This window comes from Microtus pennsylvanicus, chromosome 16, assembly GCF_037038515.1.
Source record: "Microtus pennsylvanicus isolate mMicPen1 chromosome 16, mMicPen1.hap1, whole genome shotgun sequence".
Classification (NCBI taxonomy): domain Eukaryota; kingdom Metazoa; phylum Chordata; class Mammalia; order Rodentia; family Cricetidae; genus Microtus; species Microtus pennsylvanicus.
Window position 1 is genome coordinate 27,177,835 of NC_134594.1, and position 23,720 is coordinate 27,201,554.

Sequence of the window (23,720 nt, forward strand, 5' to 3'; positions counted from 1 at the left end):
CTTCACTGTGTTTGTTAGAAAATACGTAAAGTAGATAGTTCAGAGTAAAAATCGGGGGCGGGGGGTGAGGCAATCAGTGCAAACGTAGCCCTTTCAATCCCAACCTAAAGAAACAATGGTGATCCCGTTGTGCTGTCAAGGCGCAGCAAAGGGTCACGTGGTCTGCAGGCAGTGCTGCTGTGGATGAGAATGGAATCCAAACATTAGGAGGATGCAGGAACAGTTGCACGGGACATCGGGATTTGGTGCCCTCCTGAATGTGGGGTCGGGGAAAGGAAGACAGTGTGGTTTGCACATGAGTGACCGGGACTTACTGGCTCCGCACGTGTTCCAGCTCAGCACCTGGCAAAGGGTGGCCAATTTCCAGCAGCGGCACACTTCGTACCCGGCCCCTGCAAGGGAATCTCCGCTTCCTCTCTCAGTCTACTGCTCAGCAGGCTTAGGGTCACCGGACAACTTCATTAAACTGAGCATTAAAATAATCGCAGTACCTATATAAGTAAAAACAAATAAAAATTTATTTATTTATTTAGGTTTTTCAGGACAGGGTTTCTCTGTAGCTTTGGAGCCTGTCCTGGAACTAGCTCTTGTAGACCGGGCTGGTCTTGAACTCACAAAGTTCCCGATGCCTCTGCCTCCCGAGTGCTGAATTAAAGGCATGAGTCACCACCTCCCGGCTAAAGTGTGTTTTTAAATGAGCTTCATATATTCTTGTACTTAACATTGTAGTGTAATGTAAATTGGGTTGAACCCATAATTATATTCCGGTGGTCAGCTCTGTTGTCCTATTTCAGGAGAGATATAGAGTCAGTTTTAAGAAAGAATGAAGTTCAGACTGTGTGGATCTTCCCATGATGTTTTAGAGGTTCTGGAATATTATTGGCAACCGTAACCACCAAACTATTATTCCAAGAAGAAATGTGTATATCTGCCCCCCTCTCCCCCGCCCGAATACATAGAGTTGTCTTAGAGATGTTTTTAGTATATTATTTTAACTGGAAAACATTTTTAAAAAGATTTACTTTTTATGTGTATGACTGTTTGCTTACATGTATGTCTGTGCACCACATGCATGCAGTTCCTATGGGAGACAAGAAGAGGGCACTGGCGCCCCCAGAACTGGAGTTATGGACAGTTTGAGCTGACAGGTGGATGCTGGGAACAGAGCCTAAGTCCTCCGCCAGAGCCATCTTTCCAACCCTGGTTGAAATCCTAGAGTTTGCATCATAAGGCAAACTGATATGGAGAAGAAAAGGCTGAGCATTATTGACTGAGGCTGTATAAAGTTGCTGCCAGTCGGTTCTGAGATAGAAAGCAGGTCTCATTAAAAAAAATGACTCTCTCTGGGGTTCAGTGCGCAATTCCTCCTTCCCTCGGTGTTGAAGCAAATGTTATTTTTAAAACGGTACTTTGCTCTAAACCCCAAACCACCGCCCTCAGAGGAAATTGATATGTTTACATGAATCTGCATTTAGTGGAGGAAAGGCTCTGAAGGGCAGGCAGAGAGCCAGGGCTCCTGAGCCGGGCCGTCCTTCAGAGAGCAGCTTTGAGAGAGATTAGCCCACAGGACCGGTTATCTAGAAGATTCCTCAGCATTTTACGTCACCGGCTATTCAGATTTCTACGAAACCATGACACGTTATTTTACAATAATTCATATTGATTAAAAACCATTTCTAATTCTGGCAGAGAAAGGGAGAGAAAAGACCTTGAAGGGTAACAGAGCATATCGTTTGACACTTGGAATGGACTCTTTCTTTTTCATGATAAAAAAAATATATATATACGTTTTCTATTTAACCACTTTTGAGTTGAAACTTGGTGGCCTTAAGCATACTCATACAGTGAACCCGTCGCCACTGCCCATCTTCAGAACGTTTCTTCTCAAACTAAACTTGGATGCCCGCTGAGCAGTGGCTCCCATTCCCCTTCCGTCCCCCTCGGGTCACCTCCCTTCTGTGTACTGTCTTGATGACTCTGTAGATATTCCACACGGGTTGATTCCTTCGCATCCTTTGTGTCTGCTTCACATGGCTAAGCAGAGTCTCCAAGGCTCAGCCACATTGCACAGTTTGCCTCTTCCCTGCTTGTGACCGCAAAATGGATACCTCCGGGGTGTGCACCACCTCTGTTTACCCGTTCGTCTCTTGATGGACGTTCATTGGTTCCCACCTCTCAGCCATTGTGAATCCAGCTGCCATGAACTCCAAGTGCTTGCTTTTGACTTAGGGTGCACACCTAGGATCGGTTGTCATATGGTAACTCTGTGAACAAGGCTAAGCTTGTCTGTGATAGCCAAGTTGGTTTCCATTCCCACCCACAGGGCTGAAGCCTCTGAGCCCCAGCTCACTTGGGCACTTTCTGTTTTGTTGGTAGTGGCAGTTCTGACAGGGGGAAGCCACCCCTTTCTGTGTTTTAATTGTGTCTTCCCAGTGATGCTCATGCATCCTGGCCTCATTTGTCACCTTGTATCCTCCTTGAACAAAAGTGTATTGAGAGCTAGGGGTGATGGGCGGAGGGATCTGCCAAGTTCCAGTTACCTGAGAGGCTGAAGGGTCATTTAAATCTATGGGTTCAAGGCCAGCCTAGTCAACAAAAGACTCTGATTCAAAAGAAAACAAGGAAGGAAGGGGGAGGGGAAGAAGGGAAGGGAAATAAATGTTTAAGTGCTTTCTCCACTTTTGCTTTGTTTTGTTTTTTGTTTTTCTAGACAAGGTCTCACCGTGTAGCCCTGACTGTCCTGGAACGCTCTTTGTAGACCAGTCTGGCCTTGAATTCACAGACTACCTCTCTTCCCGGCAGCAGCAAGAATTTTTAAAACCTGGTTTCATTTCTTCTTGTGAAGTATTGATATATTGGGTAGTTTTTCTGAAAGTCCAATTGAAAACACCCCCAAACCCAAAGACAGCCAAAAATAAATATCAGACATAATTAAGTAGGACCATTAGCAGTGATAGATTTTGGAAAGAATAGGTTGGGGGGGCAGTAATAAGAGTAAGGTTGAGGGGCTGGAGAGATGGCTCAGTGGTTAAGAGCATTGCCTACTTTTCCAAAGGTCCTGAGTTCAATTCCCAGCAACCACATGGTGGCTCACAACCATCTGTAATGAGGTCTGGTGCCCTCTTCCGGCCTGCAGGCATACGCACACACAGAATATTGTATACATAATAAATAAATAAATCAAAAAAGTAAGGTTGAACCAATTGCCATTGAAGAATAAGTCTCTATGAGGGCTTCCTCAGCTCGACTCTGTTGACTGTTAGATCCAGATCATTCCTGTTTAGGGGCTGTCCTCTGCATCATAGAGCATTTAATAGGATCCTTGGCTTCTAGCCAGTAGATAGATCTCAGGGACATCTTCCTTCCCTAGTTGTGACAACTAAGATGTCTTCAGCTCCCAGCTTTCCCCTCAGAAGCAAAACAAAACCCAAAACAACAATAACAACAACAACAAACTGTTGTCTTCCCTCCTTAGGAACGGAGACACGTGTGGTGAGAGGAGCTGGGTTATCATAGCAGCTGGCAACAAAGGTGTCCAAACAAGGGGCCCCAGTGTAAAGAATATGCCAGAACCAGCCGTTAATATTTTTGAGCATCCGTTGTGTCTTGACACCAACAGTTGGTGTTGTCATTACGTCAGTGATTATGTACATGGGTTGAATGCTACCGGTGGGTAAGATAATCACTGCCCATAAAAAGCTTGACACCGGAATGTGTGCAGGATACACAGCATCTGGGAATGCCACAAAGGCTTGTGATATCTGAGCTGGCTTGGAAGGGTGTCCATTGCAGTGGGTTTCGCAGGCACTCACTGACATTTAGTTGTTGAGAGGAAGATCAAACCTGAAGCAAAGTTCTGTGCACAAGGGACTCAGAGTCTCTGGCTGAGGTGATCGCATGGGACGATTATACATTTCCCTGAGGATTAAGTAGAGTGGTTAGTGCCGGTAATCCCGGAATAACGCAATTTAGAGAATGTGTGTACACTTCATACATTGTTTGAAATCGTCACCAGGGCCATGAGGTGCAGAGAGGATTCCCGTCACTGTCTGATCCCTGCCTGGTTATGTAGACGACGCATTGATGATTTGCAAAGTTGTGCAGTAAGAGACACGTTTGCATCCTCTGGTCAGCAATTTCTTTATCGCCCTGAAGTAGCTGTGTTGGAATGGAACCTAGAAACAGATGGGACCATATGGCTCCATTTGTGGGGTGGCAATAGATTGCTTAATGTCACAGCAGCAATGTTTGCTGTTATGAAAAAAAACTACAGTTGTTCAGTGGCAGTTTTCATAAAAGATGTAAATTATTAATGACACGTGTCAGACTGCCAAAATTATTTACATTTGAAATTCTCTGCGCCGAGAAACACATGCATAAAGACTGCAGATGAATGCATTGCAGCTCACCACGGGCAGCCGCCGCCCTTTCCTAACTGGAGTCTGTTCTTTTGAGCAACAGCAGGGTTCAGTCACTGACTGGCTATTGAGTTCAACTGAAACTGACGAAAAGTGTTTACTGAAAATTCCGTTCAGAATTGTTTTTTTTCAAAAGGTCATGCTAGTACTTGTATGTTTTCTGATAGGGCTGTTCTTTGGACTCCTTAATGTGCAAAGCTCCAGGCTTCATTTGGTGACAGATCTACGTAGGGAAAACTTTTCTTCCCGCATGCTGACTAACTTTCTAGATGTCCTAGATTCGTGGATGTCTTCCTGGTAAGGGGTCATGGGTCAGCCATGACTTATTTTGGAAAGTAGTGGCCCTTCTTTGCCCTGGATGTCTCCGGCAAGAATGAAACCCTTCAAGCCTAATCTTTCAAGTCAGTGGTACAATCAAGCCTCATTATTTAGTACACACACACACACTACTGCTATCACCATCTTCAACCAAACCTCTTTTACACCCCGCCCTCCTCGCTGTGCTAAACTGGCTTGAGGAGGTACAGAGCACACTCTCATTGCTTCATTTTTGTTTTGTTTTGCTTTTTAATTTCTTGAATTCTTTACGGAAGGCGAGAGTGTCAAGAACAGGTTGTCTGCGTGGCAGGAATGCGGTGGGTGCAGGGAAGAGCAGGCAAGGATGAACTTAACAGGCAGAAGCCTTAGGGTGGCAGTTGGTGCCCTTTTAGCTACACTGTTACCTCTGTTTCCAAAGAGATCCACTTGAGAAAACTGGCAGCCTGGAGGTGTCCGTCCCAGCTCTGGTCTGGGGAGTCAGGAAAGCTGTCCTTTGGGTGCCAGTTATAGACTGTGGGTACTCACAGGCTGAGAACAGTAAGGAAAAACCATTATTACTGAGCTGGCACAGAAGTCTAGATCTGGAGTTAGTCAAATTCTCTTCAATGTGTTACAGAACCATAGAGAAGGACTGGCTAGTAGCTGCTGATGGCTGAGGTTCTGGTCCATGGAGGCAGAAAGAGCTGGTGATGGCTGAGGCTCTGGTCCATGGAGGCAGAAAGGGCTGGTTCATCACAGCTGCTCACATCATGGCTCTCAGGAAGCAGAGAGACAGAGCCTCAGCTAAAGAGCTCCTCTTTTTTCTTCTTTAATCCCATCTATGCCCCAACATGGAATGGTGCCACCACTCCGTGTGAGCATCCCTTGCTTTGCCAGTTCTCTCTGGATCCACCTCACAGACATGCCCAGACACGTGCTTTATTGATAGCCCGAGCACTTCTCCGTCCATTCAAGTTGGGAATCAAGATTAGTCATCTCAGATTCTCTTCTCTGCCACCTATATTTCAAATAACCAATAAAAGTTAAGCCTAACAACATGACTCCTCCTCCCCACATGGAACCACTTAATAGGGCCATAAGTGGACCTGATGTCTGGATTATATTGTAATGTAATATTAAAAGCTTTGGAGTTTTACTGTATAGAAAATGCAGACATGATTCCTAGTTCTCAGTGGGGTTAATGAATGAAGTGCTATGAATTACTTCAAAAGGCTTCAGAGATATTTTTATGGGATTTTAATAAATAATAGTATATATTTGCTTCCCAAGAAATGTGTATTAGTGTGTACCTACATGCATGTATATGTAACATATACATGTAATGCCCATAGAGACCAGAAGAGGGCATCAGATCCTAGGGAACTGAAGTTACAGATGGTTGTGAGCAGACATGTGGGTGCTGGGAAATAAAGCTGCCCTCTGCAAGATAAGCAAGTGCTCTGAATGGCTGAACCATCCTTCCAGCTCCAGCAACACCTTTGATGGTACCATGCCAGGCAAAACAGCCGCTCATTCTTTGAGGTACTTATTTTTCTCAGAAGACCAAAGTGGGAAAGAAATGAAGTTAAGTAAATTTTTAGTATGTTTACGTGACTTCTGTTTTGACCGGGGAAAAAAAAGAAGAAAGAAAAGAAAAAGGTCCTGAATTTTAAAAAATTGTTTATTTTATTTTGTTAAATCTCTGTCCTCTGTATTGTGGAACCATCCTCCATGTTTGGGCTGAACCACAGAGAGAAGGGAAGTGGGGTAGTAGGAAGAGAAAGCAAAGTGTACATGTTTACATTAGAGGGAAGCTCAGCTGCTCATAAACATTCAAGACTGTAGAACAGAATGCAGTCTGTTTGGGCCCACCTACAGTGAGGAAAAAGTTGAGTTGCCCATGAAACCAGCCTTAGTATCTACTGAAAGAATGACAGAGATCTGCTTTCACATTTGAACTAAGATACTCTGCACGGGCATCATCTGATATTTAGAGTAATACAGCTTGTCTTGTTTCTGGAAGCCATGCTGGCAACAATTTTTACAAGGGGCTCATTGACTCCAGCAGTAAAATAATACTGCCTGCTTACACAAAAGCTAGGACAGTTGTAAAGTTCTCGGAGTTGTAAGGGTGGTGGTGTTTTGATGGGCAAAGCAGTTATAATATAAAGTGTCTTCAGCACTAATTTGATTTGTTCTGCAGTCTGCTGACAATGGTCCTTCAGGACCCAAGGACAATATCCAGGCGGTAAGATGGACGCTGTGTATTTTCAAGGTTAAAATTATATTTTGAAAGTAAAATGAGATCTCCTAATTCTTCTAACGGGCTTGCATTGATATGAACCAAAAAATTAAATACCGCTTTGACAGTTAAAGTATGAAGTCTATTGTCAACTCAAAGGGCAGTAAAGACCTAGGAAGTCTATTGCCAACTCAAATGGCAGTATGGAAAGAAAGACCTAGGTAAGCATTTGTTGGATGGAAGGATATTTTATCTCTCAAAAAGCTGAATGGGAAACTGGTTTGGGGAGATGGACTCATACTTTTACACTCATTATGACTCACTTTGTAAGATAAATAATCTTTCCCGAGTTTATATTTGTGGTAAACCCAGATTTTCATGGGTTAGATTTGCTTGGAGTCAAGACACCTTCTGTTGCATAAGATCTGGTTTATTCTTCTTGGGGTTGCTAAGGTCCAGAATTTTTTCTAGGGCAATCGTTATTCACGAGTTTATAAACAATGAAGTAAAAATAGATTTCTAAGGACCTCGAATTTGCAATTCATCGATCATTCATGTAGAAATACTTGGCTTGACTGCTTGCTGCCCTTGAGAATGTGGGATGTTTCCTAAACATGCTAAGAGTTATGGATATACCAGGGGGAGACAAAGACCTGCATTGTCAGGAATGTGAAGCCTATAAATTCGCTTGCATGTGAAATTTTCATCAACACACTCCATTATAAATCAAGTGGTACTTTTGAATCAGGTTTGTGTTAAGAGCCCCTGTCTGGGTTCTGCTATGAGTTAAAGGCATTGTGTTATTCTTCTGTTGAGTTTGGGCTATTTCGCTAAAAATTTCACGTGTGTGTGTGTATATGCATGTGGACACCGTGTCCACTTTATTTTATATGTATGAATGTTCTGCCTTAATATATGTAAGTGCCCTTGTGAGTGGCCAGTTTCCATGGAGGCCAAAAGAGGGCATTAGATACCCTGGAACTGGAGTTACAGATGGCTGTGAGCCTCTATGCAGGTGTTGGGAACTGAACCTGGAGTCTCTATAAGAGCAACAAGTGCTTTTAGCTGCTGACCCACCTCTCCAGCTCCCTTATCTTCTCACTGAATCTGGCTCACTAATTTAGCTGGGCTGACTAGTACGCCAGCGTGCTGACATTTTATGTGCTCTCTGGGGATCAGATCCTTCAAGGCAAGCACTTTACCACTGAGCCTCCGCCTGGGCCATGTTTCATTAGGTTATGGATAGGTGAGCATTCTTATTTTTTTTTTTTTTTTTGGTTTTTCGAGACAGGGTTTCTCTGTTAACTTTGGTGCCTGTCCTGGCTAGCTCTTGTAGACCAGGCTGGCCTCGAACTCCCAGAGATCCGCCTGTCTCTGCCTCCCGAGTGCTGGGATTAAAGGTGTGCGCCACCACCGCCCGGCATAGGTGAGCATTCTTGAGACATGCTCTGTCTCTGTGTAAGATGCTTGCTACCCACAATAGCCTCCTTCACACGTCTTACCTTGGGAAGGAAGTAAGCGTGAAGCCACACTTTTGAGAAAATAGAATATATTTTTAAGGATTTGAGAGATCTAGTCTTACAGGTTTTCTTTTGGGTGTGTGCCTATGTATCCGTGTGTATGTGTGTCTGTGTGGGGAAGTGTGCATGTATATGTGTGTATATGTTTGTGGAAGCTCAGGTGGACATCAGGTATCTTCCTCGATTGCTCTTTGAGACAAGGTATCTCCTGGGCGGTGATGGCACATGCCTTTAATCTCAGCACTTGTGTGGCAGAGACAGGTAGATTTCTGTGAGTTCGAAATTAGCCTGGCCCACAAAGCAAGTGCCAGGACAGCTAGGATTATTATACAGAGAAACCCTATCTCAAAAAACAAGAACAAACAAACAAAAAAATAAACAAAAACAAACAAACAAAAAAAGAGACAAGGTTTCTCAGTTAACCTGAACATCACAGAACGGCTAGTCTGTGCAGTGGGCTCCAAGGATCTTCCTGTTTCTGCTCCCCCAGCATTGGGATCACAGGTTTTTTTTTTAATATTTATTTATTTATTATGTATGCAATATTCTGTCTGTGTGTATGCCTGCAGGCCAGGAAAGGGCACCAAACCTCATTACAGATGGTTGTGAACCACCATGTGGTTGCTGGGAATTGAACTCAGGACCTTTGGAAGAGCAGGCAATGCTCTTAACCTCTGAGCCATCTCTCCAGCCCCTGGGATCACAGGTTTATGTCACTCTTCCAGCTTTTGTACAGGTGCTGGGGATTGGTCTGAGGTAGGATCTCTGGCTTGCTAGGCAAGCACTTTGCTAATTGAACTCTCTCTCCGCTCCCCACTCCTCTTAACCAAGCTGGAGCTCAAATCCAGGGCCATACCCAAACTAAGTCGGCATCCTATCTGCCGAATTGTGCCCTCTTCTCTCTGGTCTTAACAAGAGCTGGATTAAGATCTGTGGGCTCCCAGTGCAACTAATCAGACGCCCCTTCAGGAAGTGCATGGGAGGGGCGGGACAAGAATCAACATTGATTAATAAAAAGTCTATTCAGGAAGAGGTCCAAGGATGGATTTTCTTTGGGAGCTCAATTGGTGCTTTGAGAAACCAAGGGCAAAGCACTCCCTGGCTTTCTGCACACCTAAGTCTCTACTGGACCTTTTTCCAAGCAGGGAGAGATTTTCCAGCTAATAGAAAATGCGGGATGTAAGGTCTTCCACCCTTCCTCCCCAGCCTCCTTTTCTTTCCCGAGACTAGGAACGCGGTTGGATTCTCTTGTATGTCCTAGCCCCTCTCTCCAGCTGTTCTGTGGACACGGTGCCCTATTGCCCTTCCTGACTTCTTAGGGTGCTTCATGTGCAAATGCCGAGTGGCGGGCTCATCACAAAAATATATTTAAGAGTGTTGTGTTTTTCTTTTCCACCTGAGAGCCCTGCGTGTTTTAGGAGAAAGAGTGGCTGGTTTATATTTGATAGTGGCAGGGATGCGAGACTCATCAGTGCTGAGTGCCAGCCTGAATGTGGTATTTCTTTATATGCCAAGCCCCCACCAGCCTTCCCAGTTCTCCAATCTTCTCAGCCCCCCAGTTCTCCAATTCCCCCAGCCCTCAGTTCTCCCCAGCTCCCAGCTTCCCCAGCCTTCCTAGACCCCCAAGTCCCTAGCTCCCCCCAGCCTTCCCCTACCTTGTGCCATAAAAAGGAGGAGTCACTCATGTAGGGCCCAGACTTGGGATCAGGCCGAGAACTTGGGGTTTTTTTGTTTGTTTGTTTTTTTGTCATTCCTCCATGTCTGTGTGAAGTCCTATGAAAGCCCCTCTCTTGAAGAAAGACAAGGAAGGCACAGTGCATGGATCCTGCCTGCCTGCTGTTGCTGCCCTGTGAGGCCCTCAAGTCTTCCTCTGCAGCTCTGTTGGTCACTCTCTGCTTCTGTCACATCCTCTCCACCTGCACATCGGTATCCAGTGGGACCACTCAAACTTAAGCCGGGGCATTTATCTCCCTTGCTTTTTAAGGCCATCAGGCAGCTTTTCCTGCAGCTGCTTTCACGCTCCAGCCTGGGATGTCTCCAGCAGCCCCCATACCCACCCTCAGGCTTTCTGAGAAAGTCCCCCACCCCACTGTGACACATCCTGACACTCTTGCCTTCAGTGCTCACGCCTTTGGCTTGTTGGCTGTCAGTGTGTCGTCAGTAGGTCCACACAGGTCCCTGGCTCCTTTGTCAACACCACTGTGTTTTCTGCGCCGTATTTCATGGTTTGACAATATCATTAATAGTCAAGCAAATGTCTGAGCTCCAGAAGGCCGAGGGCCGTGTCTTCTGGGCATTCAGCAGGCTTTCAGAATAGAGGATCCGTTGAGACAAATGGGGGACTGAGTGGGAGCTGACAACAGCCTCGCTGTCCCTGGCTTGTTACTTCTTCCTTTACTTATTTATTTGTCTGTCTGTCTGTCTGTTTGTTTACTATTCTCTCATGCATTCCATCCCACCCTCCGCTCCCCCTCCCTCCACTGCTTCCAGTCCCCTGTTGTGTTGCGTGTCCCCCTAGAATCACAGCTTATGGGGACTGACCGAGCCATTGAGCCACTGCAGGGATGGGGGGGAGGGGCTTCCATTTTTCCTTCCTTCAGCCCAATTCTTTCTCCTTTGACTTCTGTTTCAGTCCAGCTCGGGCCAAGACTTGCATGCCCGTCTCTTGCGCTCTGTCTCAGCTTCTCGGGTGGGGGGGGAAATGCCCTTTGCTGCTTCATCCCCTTACCTTTGGGGTGCAAATCTGTTGCTGTCGCAAAAGCCTGGGTCCCACAGCAGGAATCCACGTGTGATGAAGAGTCCCCCACAACAATGCTCCCTGTGCACGCTGTCTGGTGCCTTTCTCACACCCGCTTTGTTCTTGTCCTGTCCGCCCCAGTGTGTCACCGCAGATGTGATCAGAGATCTACATGTGCGCAGTAAACTGTTTCTGAGAGCAGCTCCTAGCGCATCCTCAGCTCTGGCCATGAGTAGAGTAATCAAAACTGGCGTGTTTAAACATCTTTTGAAAGGAAACAATGATGCCCTGAAGTGACAGTCTCTGCACGGTGTCCTTGAGAAAGGGTTTCTCAAGGGTTCCACTTACGTGGTCCTTTGGGATGATCTGGAGTCGTGGTCTGGCAGATCCGTCTCGGGATTTTGAGACCTCATCTTTTCAGAGTTAAAAGACAGACTCTTGCAAGGTGGCCAGGTTAGTGCAAATAAAAATCAGTAACCCACCAGGCGTGGTAGTGCACACCTTTAACCCCAGCACTCGGGAAGCAGAGGTAGGCAGATCTCTTGGAGGTCGATGCCAGCCTTGTCTACATAGCAAGTTCCAGGGCAGCCAGAACCACACAGTGAGAGCGGGAACTGAGGCCTTTCCGGAGCTGTCCTGGCTTTGGGTTAGCAGTGACATCGCCTCTCTTCCTTCTCATCGATGTCAGAATGCTTACTCCAGCAACAAGTCTAAAAGGTACTTCATTCGTTTGCTGTGTTCGTTGGACTCGGTAAAGATACTGTAACGACGAGCAATACTACTTAGCTTCCATTTGCTGTTATAGTCTGTACAAATGACCATTGCAGTTTCTTCACGACCCAGGGGAGTGCTCTGTTCAGTTGTATGGCAGGCTGGACATTGGTGCCATCAGACGGTCATGTGGGTAGGAGGCCACGATCAGTGATATTTAGCTTCTCCAACAAAGGAAATCTGTAGGGAGTCGGGTTGGTGCTGTTGACCTCACACAGGCCGAGGGAACTGCACAGGGGATGCTCCTGAGATGGCCAGCTCCTGATAAACAAGGGTCCCTTAGTTCTTCCTATGCTCTAGGAAAGGGAATGGAGTCACTTCACAGACTCCACACTGCTCCTCCTGGACAAACACAAACTATCAGATAGATAAGAACTTCAGCGTCCAAGAGATTCTAAACTTGATTAATTTTAACACGTTTCCTAGTAGCAAGACATCGGACATACAGACAAGCAGAGAGGACAGTGTTTGAACCTCTGTGTATCCTGTGATTTAAATTTCAACACTCAGATAATTTCTGTTTTTCCCTTTTCCCTATCAGGAGGTCACAGTCGTGAATTTGGTGTCTATCAGTGTGAGATTCTTTATTTACTACTTCATGGTTTCTCATAATGCAAGGGTCTCTGCTTACTGGGATAGAAGCTGCCTCCCAACCTTAAAATCTTTCTGGGGGGCCCTGTGCGATCTCTGTGATTATTGAAGTGCACTGAGGTCGGACTTGAAGCATCAAGGTGATTCAGACCCGTAGTTCATCAATGAAGGATGACAGTCACCAAGAGTCACTCCAGGGAGACTTCAGACAGTCTGGGGGAAACATATGGTCTTTTCTAGCTTTTTGATTGTAAAGCGTAATAAAAAAAATATGAAGTTTATACTGTCGATATGTGCAGCTCCTAGACACATACCTAAGAATGAGAGGCTTTAATCATCTTACCCTTCACACCACAGGGCTTGCCTTCTCTGTGTTTGCCGCCTTACAATAGTTTATTTCCTTCTTTTGGTTTCACACAAGTTACTTTGCTCCAATAAATTAATTTCATTAGGTAGGAATCCACAGTTCAAAAACAAAAAGGCAAACCATCTCCACTGAAGAGAACTGTTATTTGTCCTTGAAGTAGAGGATTTTTCTTTTCTTTGTTTTTTTTTTTTTAGTGTGTTTAGTTGAATTCTGCTGAACACATTTATGAAAGGCTTTTCTTTACCACCGAACTTAAAGATTTATGCCACAACTTACTAATAACAAATCCCACATAAAACTAAGCAGAATCTTCAGCTCTTCTCTGTCATGCTCCATCTCCCCCTTAAAGCCCCTGACCACTCCGACCGCTGCTGCAAGGCAGCCCGTCTAGATGGAGTAAACATAACTCCTACGTGGTGGCTTAGCTCCACTTTATAAATTAAGCCACAAAGTCAACCTTTCAAAAGAAAATGGAGAGTAAGTCAAACTACCAAGTGAAAGAGAACAGCTTTGGAGACTTTCCTATCCCTTCAGCACAGTTTGCCCGAGACCATCCTAAAAAGGTCCTCATGAGGAGTGGCGCATGTCGGCACCGCGTTCCTTGCACTGGGTGTCATCAGCTTCGCCTAACCAGGCTGTCTTAGTGCTCTTTGGAGGTGCTAGTCCTGGCCACAGGAGCAGGGGATCAAAGAGAACCTTTGTTCCAAAGGGTTTTAGGGTTTAGGGTGCAACGCAGCAGGAGTGTACTAGCCTAGCACGCAGTGGTCTTGCATTGCAAAATAAGATCATTTATGTAAGGAGACCCAGAAAGCTCCATCACCTTCTCCCAGGGATGCAAAGGAGAAAATGGCACTTAAAATGAGTTAAACGGTGTTTTTTATTTTAGCCATTCTGACAGGTGTAAGATGGTATCTTAAAGTTGTCTTGATTTGCATTTCCCTGATCGCTAGGGAAGTTGAGCATGACCTTAAGTGTCTTTTGGCCATTTGAAGTTCTTCTGTTGAGAATTCTCTGTTCAGCTCAGTGCCCCATTTTATAATTGGATTGATTAGCCTTTTACGGTCTAGTTTCTTGATTTCTTTATATATTTTGGAGATCAGACCTTTGTCAGTTGCGGGGTTGGTGACTTGATCGGGGGAGGGGGAGGGAAATGGGAGGCGGTTGCGGGGAGGAGGTAGAAATCCTTAATAAATAAATAAATTAAAAAAAAAATGAGTTAAACGGGCAGGAGATTTTCGAGCTATGCTGATTCCAGGAGACTCAAATGAGTCAGTTTGTTCCACAGAGGTGTGATCAGTGGCCTCACTACACATGACTGGGGTAATGGGCTTCTAAAATAGGGAAGGAGAAGGTTTTGGTTAGTGTGCCTCTCCCCCGGCTATTTCTAAGAAGAACAAATGCAGTTGTAGCTCAGGCAATTTGAATGAAGGAATGTATCCTTTGGTGGGAGCATCAGGAGAGTCGATTTAGGACAGAGAAACAAAAGTGATGCCGGTGTCATTTGGTGTTCAGTTACGCGTATGAGGCTGTGACGGTCAGACAATTCTCAAACTTCTTGGTCCATGGTGCCTTTCCACTTAAAAATTATGGATAAACTTTGTGTGTGTGTGTGTGTGTGTGTGTGTGTGTGTGTGTGTTGGGGGCAGGTTACATCTGTTACATTTTCTTCCATTTTGGAAAGTAAAACAATTTTTGCAAAGTTACTGATTTGCAGGCCAGCAAAGGGGTGCAGCGGGAAAGAGCATTTGCCGCAATGTTTGAAGATGGGAGTTCAACCTAGGTCGAGCATCCCACATGGTGTATCACCCCCCCCCCCTCTCTCTCTCTCTCTCTCTCCCTCCCTCCCTCCCTCCCTCCCTCTCTCTCTCTCTCTCTCTCTCTCTCTCTCTCTCTCTCTCTCTCTCTGTGTGTGTGTGTGTGTCTCACACACACAGAATAAATTTGATTTTAAAGTTATTGATTTATTAATATAAATACATCTTTTATGAAGACAATCTATTTTTTCATTTTATGTTTGTGTGTATGTGGGTGTTTTGCCTGTGTGTATGCCAGTGTGCACATATATGCAGTGCCCAAGGAAGCCAGAAGAGGGCAGCAGATCTTTGGACTTGGAGTTAAAAGTTGCTTGTGAGCGAGCAGCTGGGAATCAAACGCATGCAAGAGCCGCAAGTGCTCTTAACTGCTGAGCCACCTCTCCAGTCTCAAGGCAGGCATTTTAAAATTAAATGCCATGTCTGAAAGATTGGCAAGAGGGCATTGTATATCTATACAAATCTCTTGAATGCTGGTTTAATGGATGGTACCTGTGTTCTCATTTCCACCTCCCCATACCACCTGTCATGACAGATCTGTTGTTTCGGCCGATGTGTGTAAAAAGAATTTAGTTTCCAGAGCTGTGCATTTGGAAAGGAAACCTGGAAGGGGTCTCAGGAAGCTGCAGTGCTTCCTGGGAACGCACTCTGAGAACTGCTGTCTCGAGATCTGCGCAATGGGGTTATTGGAGACCTCTGTGTCTTCCTTTTCACTTGCAATTGCTTGTGTACATTTCCTGCAGTGCAGGTGGACAACTTACGCAACTTGGAAATAAAGAAAGAGCACACATGCAGAGGGGGGGGGGCTGGGAGTCCCGGAAACCCAGGCACAGCCTACATTTAGTAGCTGAAGGAGCCACGCCATTTCTTACCCAGGAAAGTGATTTGATGGGGATTGTATTTAGGAAAGAAAGAAATTGGTGTGGGAGAGAGCGTGAAGGAGAGAAGTCATATTGGAGCGACAGCCATGCTGGGGTGGACTATTAATGGAGAGAAAGAAATGACAGTAGAGATTTGGAAGGCTGTGACCAAGATCTGGCTGGGAGAAGGAAGAGGAGGGCAGGGTCAGCAAAGACTCGAAGGAGTTTCCAGGTTAAAACATTGGGAGGGTGCTTTGTCCCTTCTATCCTTCCTCACCTCTGAAAATCACTCACATAGCTCAAGAATGCTTGTCCTGTCTTTCAGAATTGGACCATCCACCCACCCAAGGGTTTTGGAGGAAGTCAGCCCACTTTCCAACTTTAATCTGTCCCCACCGCTTCCAGAAGAAAAGGCAAGCTTGTTCCTATGCCATCCATGGACAAGTGCTTGATGCTGATCCTCCTGGGGCCCTGCCAGCCTTGAAAGGCCTCAACCTCTTTCCGTGTGCAGCAGCCTGAGGTCGGCCTCCTATGCACCCCAGCACCCCCATCAGCTCCCTCTTCTCCTTCACCAGCCCGGCAGTCAAGAGGCTGCTGGGCTGGAAGCAGGGAGATGAAGAGGAGAAGTGGGCCGAGAAGGCCGTGGATTCTTTGGTGAAGAAGCTAAAGAAGAAGAAAGGAGCCATGGACGAGCTGGAGAGGGCGCTGAGCTGCCCGGGCCAGCCGAGCAAGTGTGTCACCATCCCCAGGTCTCTGGACGGGCGACTACAGGTGTCCCACCGCAAGGGGCTGCCCCATGTCATCTATTGCCGCGTGTGGCGCTGGCCAGACCTGCAGTCCCACCATGAGCTGAAGCCCCTGGAATGCTGTGAGTTCCCCTTCGGCTCCAAGCAGAAGGAGGTCTGCATCAACCCATACCATTACCGCCGAGTCGAGACGCCAGGTGGGTGCTTCCACCAGTCCCTGCTTGCTTGGAGGTCGAGATCATCACAGGTTCCCTGAGTATTGGAGCATCCACACAAAATGACCTCTGTATGGGGTGGGGTGGGGCACTGAAGAAATGTTCCAAAATCATGCAGTCAGAAAATTATGATAGTCTTATACTAAGAGGCTTGTCAGCTTGCTAGGATTTTGAAAAATGCAATTTTATTTGGACAGATTTAGGAGATCTAAGCCCTTCCTAGTTCGTCCTCCCTCCCTCCCTCTCTCCCTCCCTCCCTCCCTCCCTCCCTCCCTCCCTCCCTCCTTCCCTCCCTCCCTTTTCCTCATTATTCTTCCTCAAACTTGAACTCACAATCATAGAGATTAGACTGCCTCTGTCTCCTAAGTGCTGGACTTAAAGGTGTGGGCTATCTGGCTATCTGTCTTAGTTCTTAAGTAGTGCCTTAATAATGATTAACTGTAAAAGCAAACAAACAAACAAACAACAACAACAACAAAAAGACATATTAAACATCCTCCCTCCTCCCACCCCTAGCAGACTGAAACCAATAACTATTAGAGTTGATGTAGGGTGTGGGTGTGGGCTCCCTTTGCTAATCTCTGGTACGTGGAGGAAGGCATCCCACATCAGTCTGAAACAGCCAAGGGGGATTGTGGAAGGATTCCAGTACTGAAATAAGGGCTTGAGGAAGGTGGGCCATTGTTGGGATAGCACCCAGGGCTTCATATATGCTAGATCATGCTCTTTCACTCAGCAACCCCTTAGCGGCCCTGTCCACCTCCCCCCGCCCCACAAAAAAGAAATTCTTTCTGGGACTGGAGAGATGCTCAGCTATTAAGAGCATATACTGCTCTTGCAAAGGACCCCAGTCTGGTTCCTAGCACCTATGTTGGGTGTGACTCCAGAGCTAGGGGATCTAACTTCCTCTGTGATCATCTGCACAAACCCTCCCCAGCACGCGCATAATTAGAAAATAAATCTTTCAAAAGTGCTTTCTGAGTCACGGTTCTAAAATGTAACCATTAGAAAGAAGTGTCGTATAGAGCAAAGGAAAAACCAGCCTACAGGCCACAACCCCAGAGAAACTAGACAACAAAGAGGACACTAAGAGAGACATACATGAATCTACACAGGACGGTGAAAAAGACAAGATCTCCTGGGTAAATTGGGAGCATGTGGGTCACGGAAGAGGGTAGAAGTGGAGAGGGGAGGTAAAAAGGGGAGTGGAGAAAAATGTATAGATCAATAAAAACAATAAAAATATAGATAAAGAAAAAAAGAAGTGTCGTGTGAAAAAAGTACCTGCTTTTCCTTTTAGATACTCAAAAGCCTAATTTTAAAGAATATTTTTTGAGTCTCCATTTCTCATTTCAGTTTAGATTTCTCTTAAGATGACAGTCTGAATATTTCATGTATGTAGATAGCTTTTTACATCCTTGGTTTTAGGTTTAAATTTCTAAGAAGATGGGCCAAGATTATATTAATTTAAAAATCACCTATAATATTAATTTTAAATAATATTTGTTACAGGGTTCTTTTACCCATTCCTAACACCTTTTTAATAGAACGAGGTGATTTTCCTTATAGGCACCGAGCTGGAACTGACCTGAAAATTTCCTCCCTGAAGGCTGCTTCTCAGTATCTGAAGGCGCTGTGCAAGCTTCTCAGGGAGAAAAGTGGTCCTACCCGGCCGCAAACCTATGGACCCCAACAATGAGCAGCCTGGCATGATACCCCCAAGAGTACAACAGTGGTACTTGTATCTTAGCGTAACCAACAACTGGTCTAATTTGACAGCCCGCTAGAACCTCAAGTGGTTGCTATGGTCTCTGCCCTCAGCATTTTCAGGATCCCATCTGGTCCTCACATGTGACTGGGAAAACTGGAGTTCCTTCTTTTGGGTTCTTAGTCTCATTAATAAAATAATTTAGGAGCGGACTTGGAAGAAATCTCAAGGCCAGGTAACCTGTCTGTCGGCCTTGACAGCTGTCCAGAGGAGGGAGGTGGAAAGCAAGAAGAGAGAGCCACGCCCATTGAGTGGGGAAAGGAAACAGGAAAGTTACTCTTTGCTGAGGGCCAGCTCCGGAGGCGGCTGTCACTCATGTTTATTGTGATGATTGGAACCCAGGCTCCCACAGGCCCATCTACTCCAAGGCCGAGGCAAGAGGATGCAAGCGCAGTGCCTGCCTAGTTTACTCACTATGCTGAAGGCCAACCTGGGTAACTTATGAAGATCCTGTCTTAAAGTTAAAAGGGGGGGCTGGGTGTGGCTGAGTGGTAGAGCACTTGTTTAGCCGTGTGAGGCCTGTGGGTTCCATCTCAGTACTTGGGGGGAGATGGAGGGAGGCCAGAAGGGACCCACTAACCTGAACAAATTTAACTGGCAGATTTTTCATGTTGTCTCTGATCGTTTCTTCGCTTATCCCTTGTATTTAACTTGATAGCTTTTGATCACTTGCTTTTAGATCATTGTGGTAAGGACATAGAATATTTCATCAACAGCAACAAGTCTGAAATTGAAGCTGATCATCTGAATAATTCAGTGTGGTCTCTAATAGCAAATATTCTGGACTTCACCTAAAGTTTGGTTGAAAGCATTTGGAACTAACTTTGCCTCTTTTTTTTTAAAATTTATTTATTTTTATTATGTATTCCTTCCATGTATGCTTGAATGCCAGAAGAGGGCACCAGATCTCATTATAGATGGCTGTGAGCCACCATATGGTTGCTGGGAATTGAACTCAGGACCTCTGGAAGAGCAGTCAGTGCTCTTAACCTCTGAGCCATCTCTCCAGCCCCTAACTTTGCCTCTTTTAAAGAGGATTTTATTGACAGAGTTGAAGGAAGACACAGGTACATGGATCTCCATAAAGTCACTATGAGGCCGTTATCAAGGTGGGCGTGCACGGGAGCCTCCAGATCTTGGTCCCCGATTGTGACTGTCTGCTCAAGACGCAGGTGGCAAGGAGGGGCTGGTGACTGAGCGTAGCCCATAGGCTCCTGGGTAGCAATTGGACCTCCGTGCAGCATTGCCCATGAGCCAATCTGTAGAGAGGGGTCTGGCCGAGGAAACCATCACAAATGGCCAAGGAAAACCATTCACTATCCCACTTCATCCTGTTGGGCCAAGTTTGGGGTGCCCACTTTCCTTCTCTTTGTTCCTAGTTCTGCCTCCGGTCCTGGTACCAAGACACAGCGAGTACAACCCCCAGCTCAGCCTCCTGGCCAAGTTCCGAAGCGCCTCCCTGCACAGCGAGCCCCTCATGCCGCACAATGCCACTTACCCGGACTCCTTCCAGCAACCCCTCTGTCCTGCACCTCCCTCCTCACCAGGCCACGTGTTTCCGCAGTCTCCATGCCCCGCCAGCTACCCACACTCCCCGGGAAGCCCTACCGAGTCAGAGAGTCCATTTCAACACTCAGGTCAGTCTGTGGGAAAGGGGATCCACGTGGATGTTCGTAAGTGTGATTGGTTGTCGCATCGAGTCTGTCTGTGGCGCCTTTAGGCTTACAGCGCCATCTGTGGGCCTGGTCCATCTAACCCACCACCCTCCAGGATGACCAGCGCCCATTTTGGAGCAGATCTGCAGATACATACATTTTGGGATCCAATCCTCCTTCAGAAACTAAATAGAATTTAACAGCATCCCTGGAAATTTACAGAACGTGGGATTATTGTTTGTTTTGAAACGTGATGCTTTTAGCCTAGGCTGGTCCCGAACCCACCATTCTCTTGCTCCAGCTTCCCCAATGCTGGAGTTACAAGCCTGCGGCACTTTGCTGACTGTAGAAGTAAGATTAACATATTGATATATGACGAATAAAAAAATTAAAAATGTAGATACTAAAAGAAAGGGCTGGCGAGATAGCTTAGCAGGTCAAGGCACTGCTACGTAAGCCTGCCAGCCTGAGTTACATCCCCAGAACTTTCGTAAAGGTAGAAGGAGAGAATGGACTCCCCAGAGTTGTCCTGTGACTTCCACACATGCATTGTGCATACACAGTAATAACTAACTTACTAAAGGCATCAATGAGATTTGGCCCGAGAGCAGGCCACAGTGGGACCAAAGTTAGGCTATTGTTTGCTCGCCTCTTTGAACAACCCAAAGTCTTTTGCTTTCAGTGCCATGCACGTGACCTCAACGGTGTGCAAAGCTAGGCCCTCCAGCACCAGCCGGTACACACTCTCTCCTCTGAAGCCAAGACAGCTACTGAAGGTAGTGTTTTAGGAGCTTCGAGTTGTATTGGAAAAGCATATGCAAGAGGGAGAGACGCCCTAGTGTGTCTCCATGGTGTGTGTGCTGCCGCCTCTGTGAAGCTGATGTTGAAGTTGAAGAGGAGACATAAAGGGAAGATATATAGGAGCCTCTAATGTGTGCGATTACTAGTAACTGGAGTGGACAGAGGCTGCACACAAACAGCTGGCACCCATGGTTACAATCTGCCCTGCTCTTTTAGTCATAAACCCTATTTAATATGTATTTATTAACTCTCGCTAAGTGAACAAGTAAATAAAGCCTTGCCCTAGGTTGCTGTGAAAGAATTAAAAGAGTAGCAAAAATTATCCTTACTCTCAAAGAACATAGAAGATGTGAGATAAGAAGCGTCAGAGTGTGTTTAATGTTTTCCCTTAACAAATCCTTACACACCCAGTTCACATGTATCACCTCGTATTACGTATTACGTTGTTACTCTCCTCTGCGTCCAATGTCCAACAGAGAGCCTGAAACGCTCCGTCATTCATTACTTGTTGCATAGAGAATTTCCTGCATGTGTTTGATACTTAGTATTAGGGTCAGTGGTTAAAAGACAGGATAATTAAATTATAAGATACATAGTTGCCTAACACACACTTGTGCTCTAAAAGATCACCTGCACTGACTGCATTCTACCCGGTTACCCTTTGACCTCCTTCCATCCGTGGACAGACCCTAGCAATGCTGAGAAGTCAGCTCTCTGTGAAATATCCTTAGATCATATGTCAATAGATATCCATGTTTTTATAGAGGAGAATATGAGCCAGTCTATTTAGATTTTTTTCTTCACTAGAATTCATTCAGCACTTTCGATTTGGTTATCATATTCAAACTATCGGTTTGTTTGTAATCGTGTTATTGTGGACTTACACCTTTTGACACAGGGGTTCAGTTCAGTCCTGTAACAATAGGATGCCACCTAGCTCCTAGCAGTGTTTACTCGGGGACTGGCAGCATTGTACATTGGTCTGTCCATGTACAATGGCTACCTTTCCCTGGCCCTGCATTATATCACATCTCTAAACAAAAGTATTTACAGATGCCCTAGCTGTGGGAAGTTAACAAGGACCATGGCCTTAGACTCACGGGTGCAATAAACGAATGAGCTAGCTCCAAACAGCTTCCGTCAAACACGCGCGTTTGAAGGATTGCAAAGGAAGGCGGACTTGGTCCTTCAGCCAACTTTCAGGTTTAAAGTGTTCATCCCTGCTTCCTGTTTGGAATCATGACCTTGAGAGCCGAGAGATGACAGTGATGGCGTACCTTCTCTCTTGTTTCTGTTTTCAGACTTCCGGCCAGTTTGCTATGAGGAACCCCAGCACTGGTGCTCAGTTGCCTACTATGAACTAAACAACCGGGTGGGAGAGACTTTCCAGGCGTCCTCCCGGAGTGTGCTCGTAGACGGCTTCACCGACCCTTCCAATAACAGGAATAGGTTCTGTCTTGGGCTTCTTTCAAATGTGAACAGAAACTCAACAATAGAAAACACCAGGAGGCACATTGGAAAGGGTGAGAGCCAACACAGCGTCTCCATCGCTGCTTCTAAACGCTGGGTTAGACATCAGCATAGGCCCCATAGCCCGTGGGAAGATCTCCAGGCATGGGGAGGGACCTGTTCTCTTGGGGTCTCCGCTTCTAAAGTCAGTAGACCATCTTCAGGGGTGGCATGGGGTCAGTGCTGCAAGGCCATGACACAGCAAAGGGCCAAAAGCTGACACAGCCTGTGATCCCAGCCCTGGCTCCCCAGGAGGAAGCGTAGGGCAGCATCAATCTGTACTGAAATGTACATTGCTCCCTTACTAGGCCGTGGCTCAGTACACAGCATGTTTGAATGCCCCTCAATCCCACCAAGTGACTTCTATGCTAGCTCAACCCTGAGAACAGATCTGCCCTGGGGTGATCTTGACACTCAAGGGCCAAATGAAACCACGTAGCTAGCGCTCCTTCCGGAGATGCTGCCCTCTCTAACCAGAGGCCAGCCTGCTTCCGGATTCTCCCTCACGTAATACTCAGAGCAGGCTCGCATGTTCCACCTTGGGCTCTGCTTCTTCCCCTAGGTGCCCACCTTTCCATTCTCTCCTCTGCTAACGTGTGCAGAGTTTGCAGATAAGGCTTTAACATGGTTGAAAAGCACCCTCTAAATACACACAGACCAGGCTCAGGGGACAACAATCTTCTCGTTTGAAGGTCATTTGGTTAAAATACCCTCTAAGCCTGTATGTAGTACCCCACCCCCAGGCTGTTCCCAGCAACTTTCAGGTCTGTAGGGTCAAGGAGCAAGTGTGTCTCTATAGTCCTCTTCTGCTGTGGCGGAGAGATAGCACTGCCACACTGAAGAGGAGCTGTCAAAAGGCAGAGGTGGGTAGCATGCCCCTGTGCTCCCAAGTGCAGGGAATACACAGGGAGGTGCCACCACAAAAGGGAGAGCTCAAGACGACAGCGAAGCTCAGAGAACCCTGCTGCCTCGCTGTCTGCAGCCAGGTGGAATGATCTCCACCCATTAATAAAGCACCCCCCCACCCCCCAAGCTTGCAGTTGGCTTTCCCCTGGCCTCCATCGCCTTCCCTTCTGCAGAGCGTTTAAAAGTTGGCTTATTATCAAGATGCCTGGAGCTCTGGACAGCGCGGAACAGACCGCTTTGAGCTCAGCTGAACAAAACTGAACGCCCTATCACTGTCAGTCAGGGTCGGTCACATCGACCCCCCTCGTGCACGGGGCGTGGCTAAGGGAGGCGGCACTGCAGCTTTGCTGGCGGTTCAGCCAATCAGAGCCATCCATCCACTTCCTCATGGTCGCTAGTGCCTGCCTTGTCGGGGTCAGGCCTGATGCCCATCATGAAAAAAATAGAGAGGAAATCTGAGGGCAAGCAAGAGGAGAAAAGAAAAGAGGAGACCGACTGGGTGGGGT

At 46.4% G+C, this 23,720-nt stretch overlaps 1 protein-coding gene across 1 annotated transcript in view; it reads left to right on the plus strand.

Moving 5' to 3' along the window:
* The window catches only part of Smad9 (SMAD family member 9), a 40,846-nt gene that overhangs the window by 8,825 nt on the left and 8,301 nt on the right, over positions 1-23,720 (plus strand). The window contains exons 2-4 of the mRNA XM_075950430.1: positions 15,940-16,557; positions 19,723-19,980; positions 22,101-22,322. Of these exons, the coding sequence (XP_075806545.1) occupies positions 16,146-16,557; positions 19,723-19,980; positions 22,101-22,322 (892 nt within the window). The 5' untranslated portion in view covers positions 15,940-16,145. The remainder of the gene's footprint in view (positions 1-15,939; positions 16,558-19,722; positions 19,981-22,100; positions 22,323-23,720) is intronic.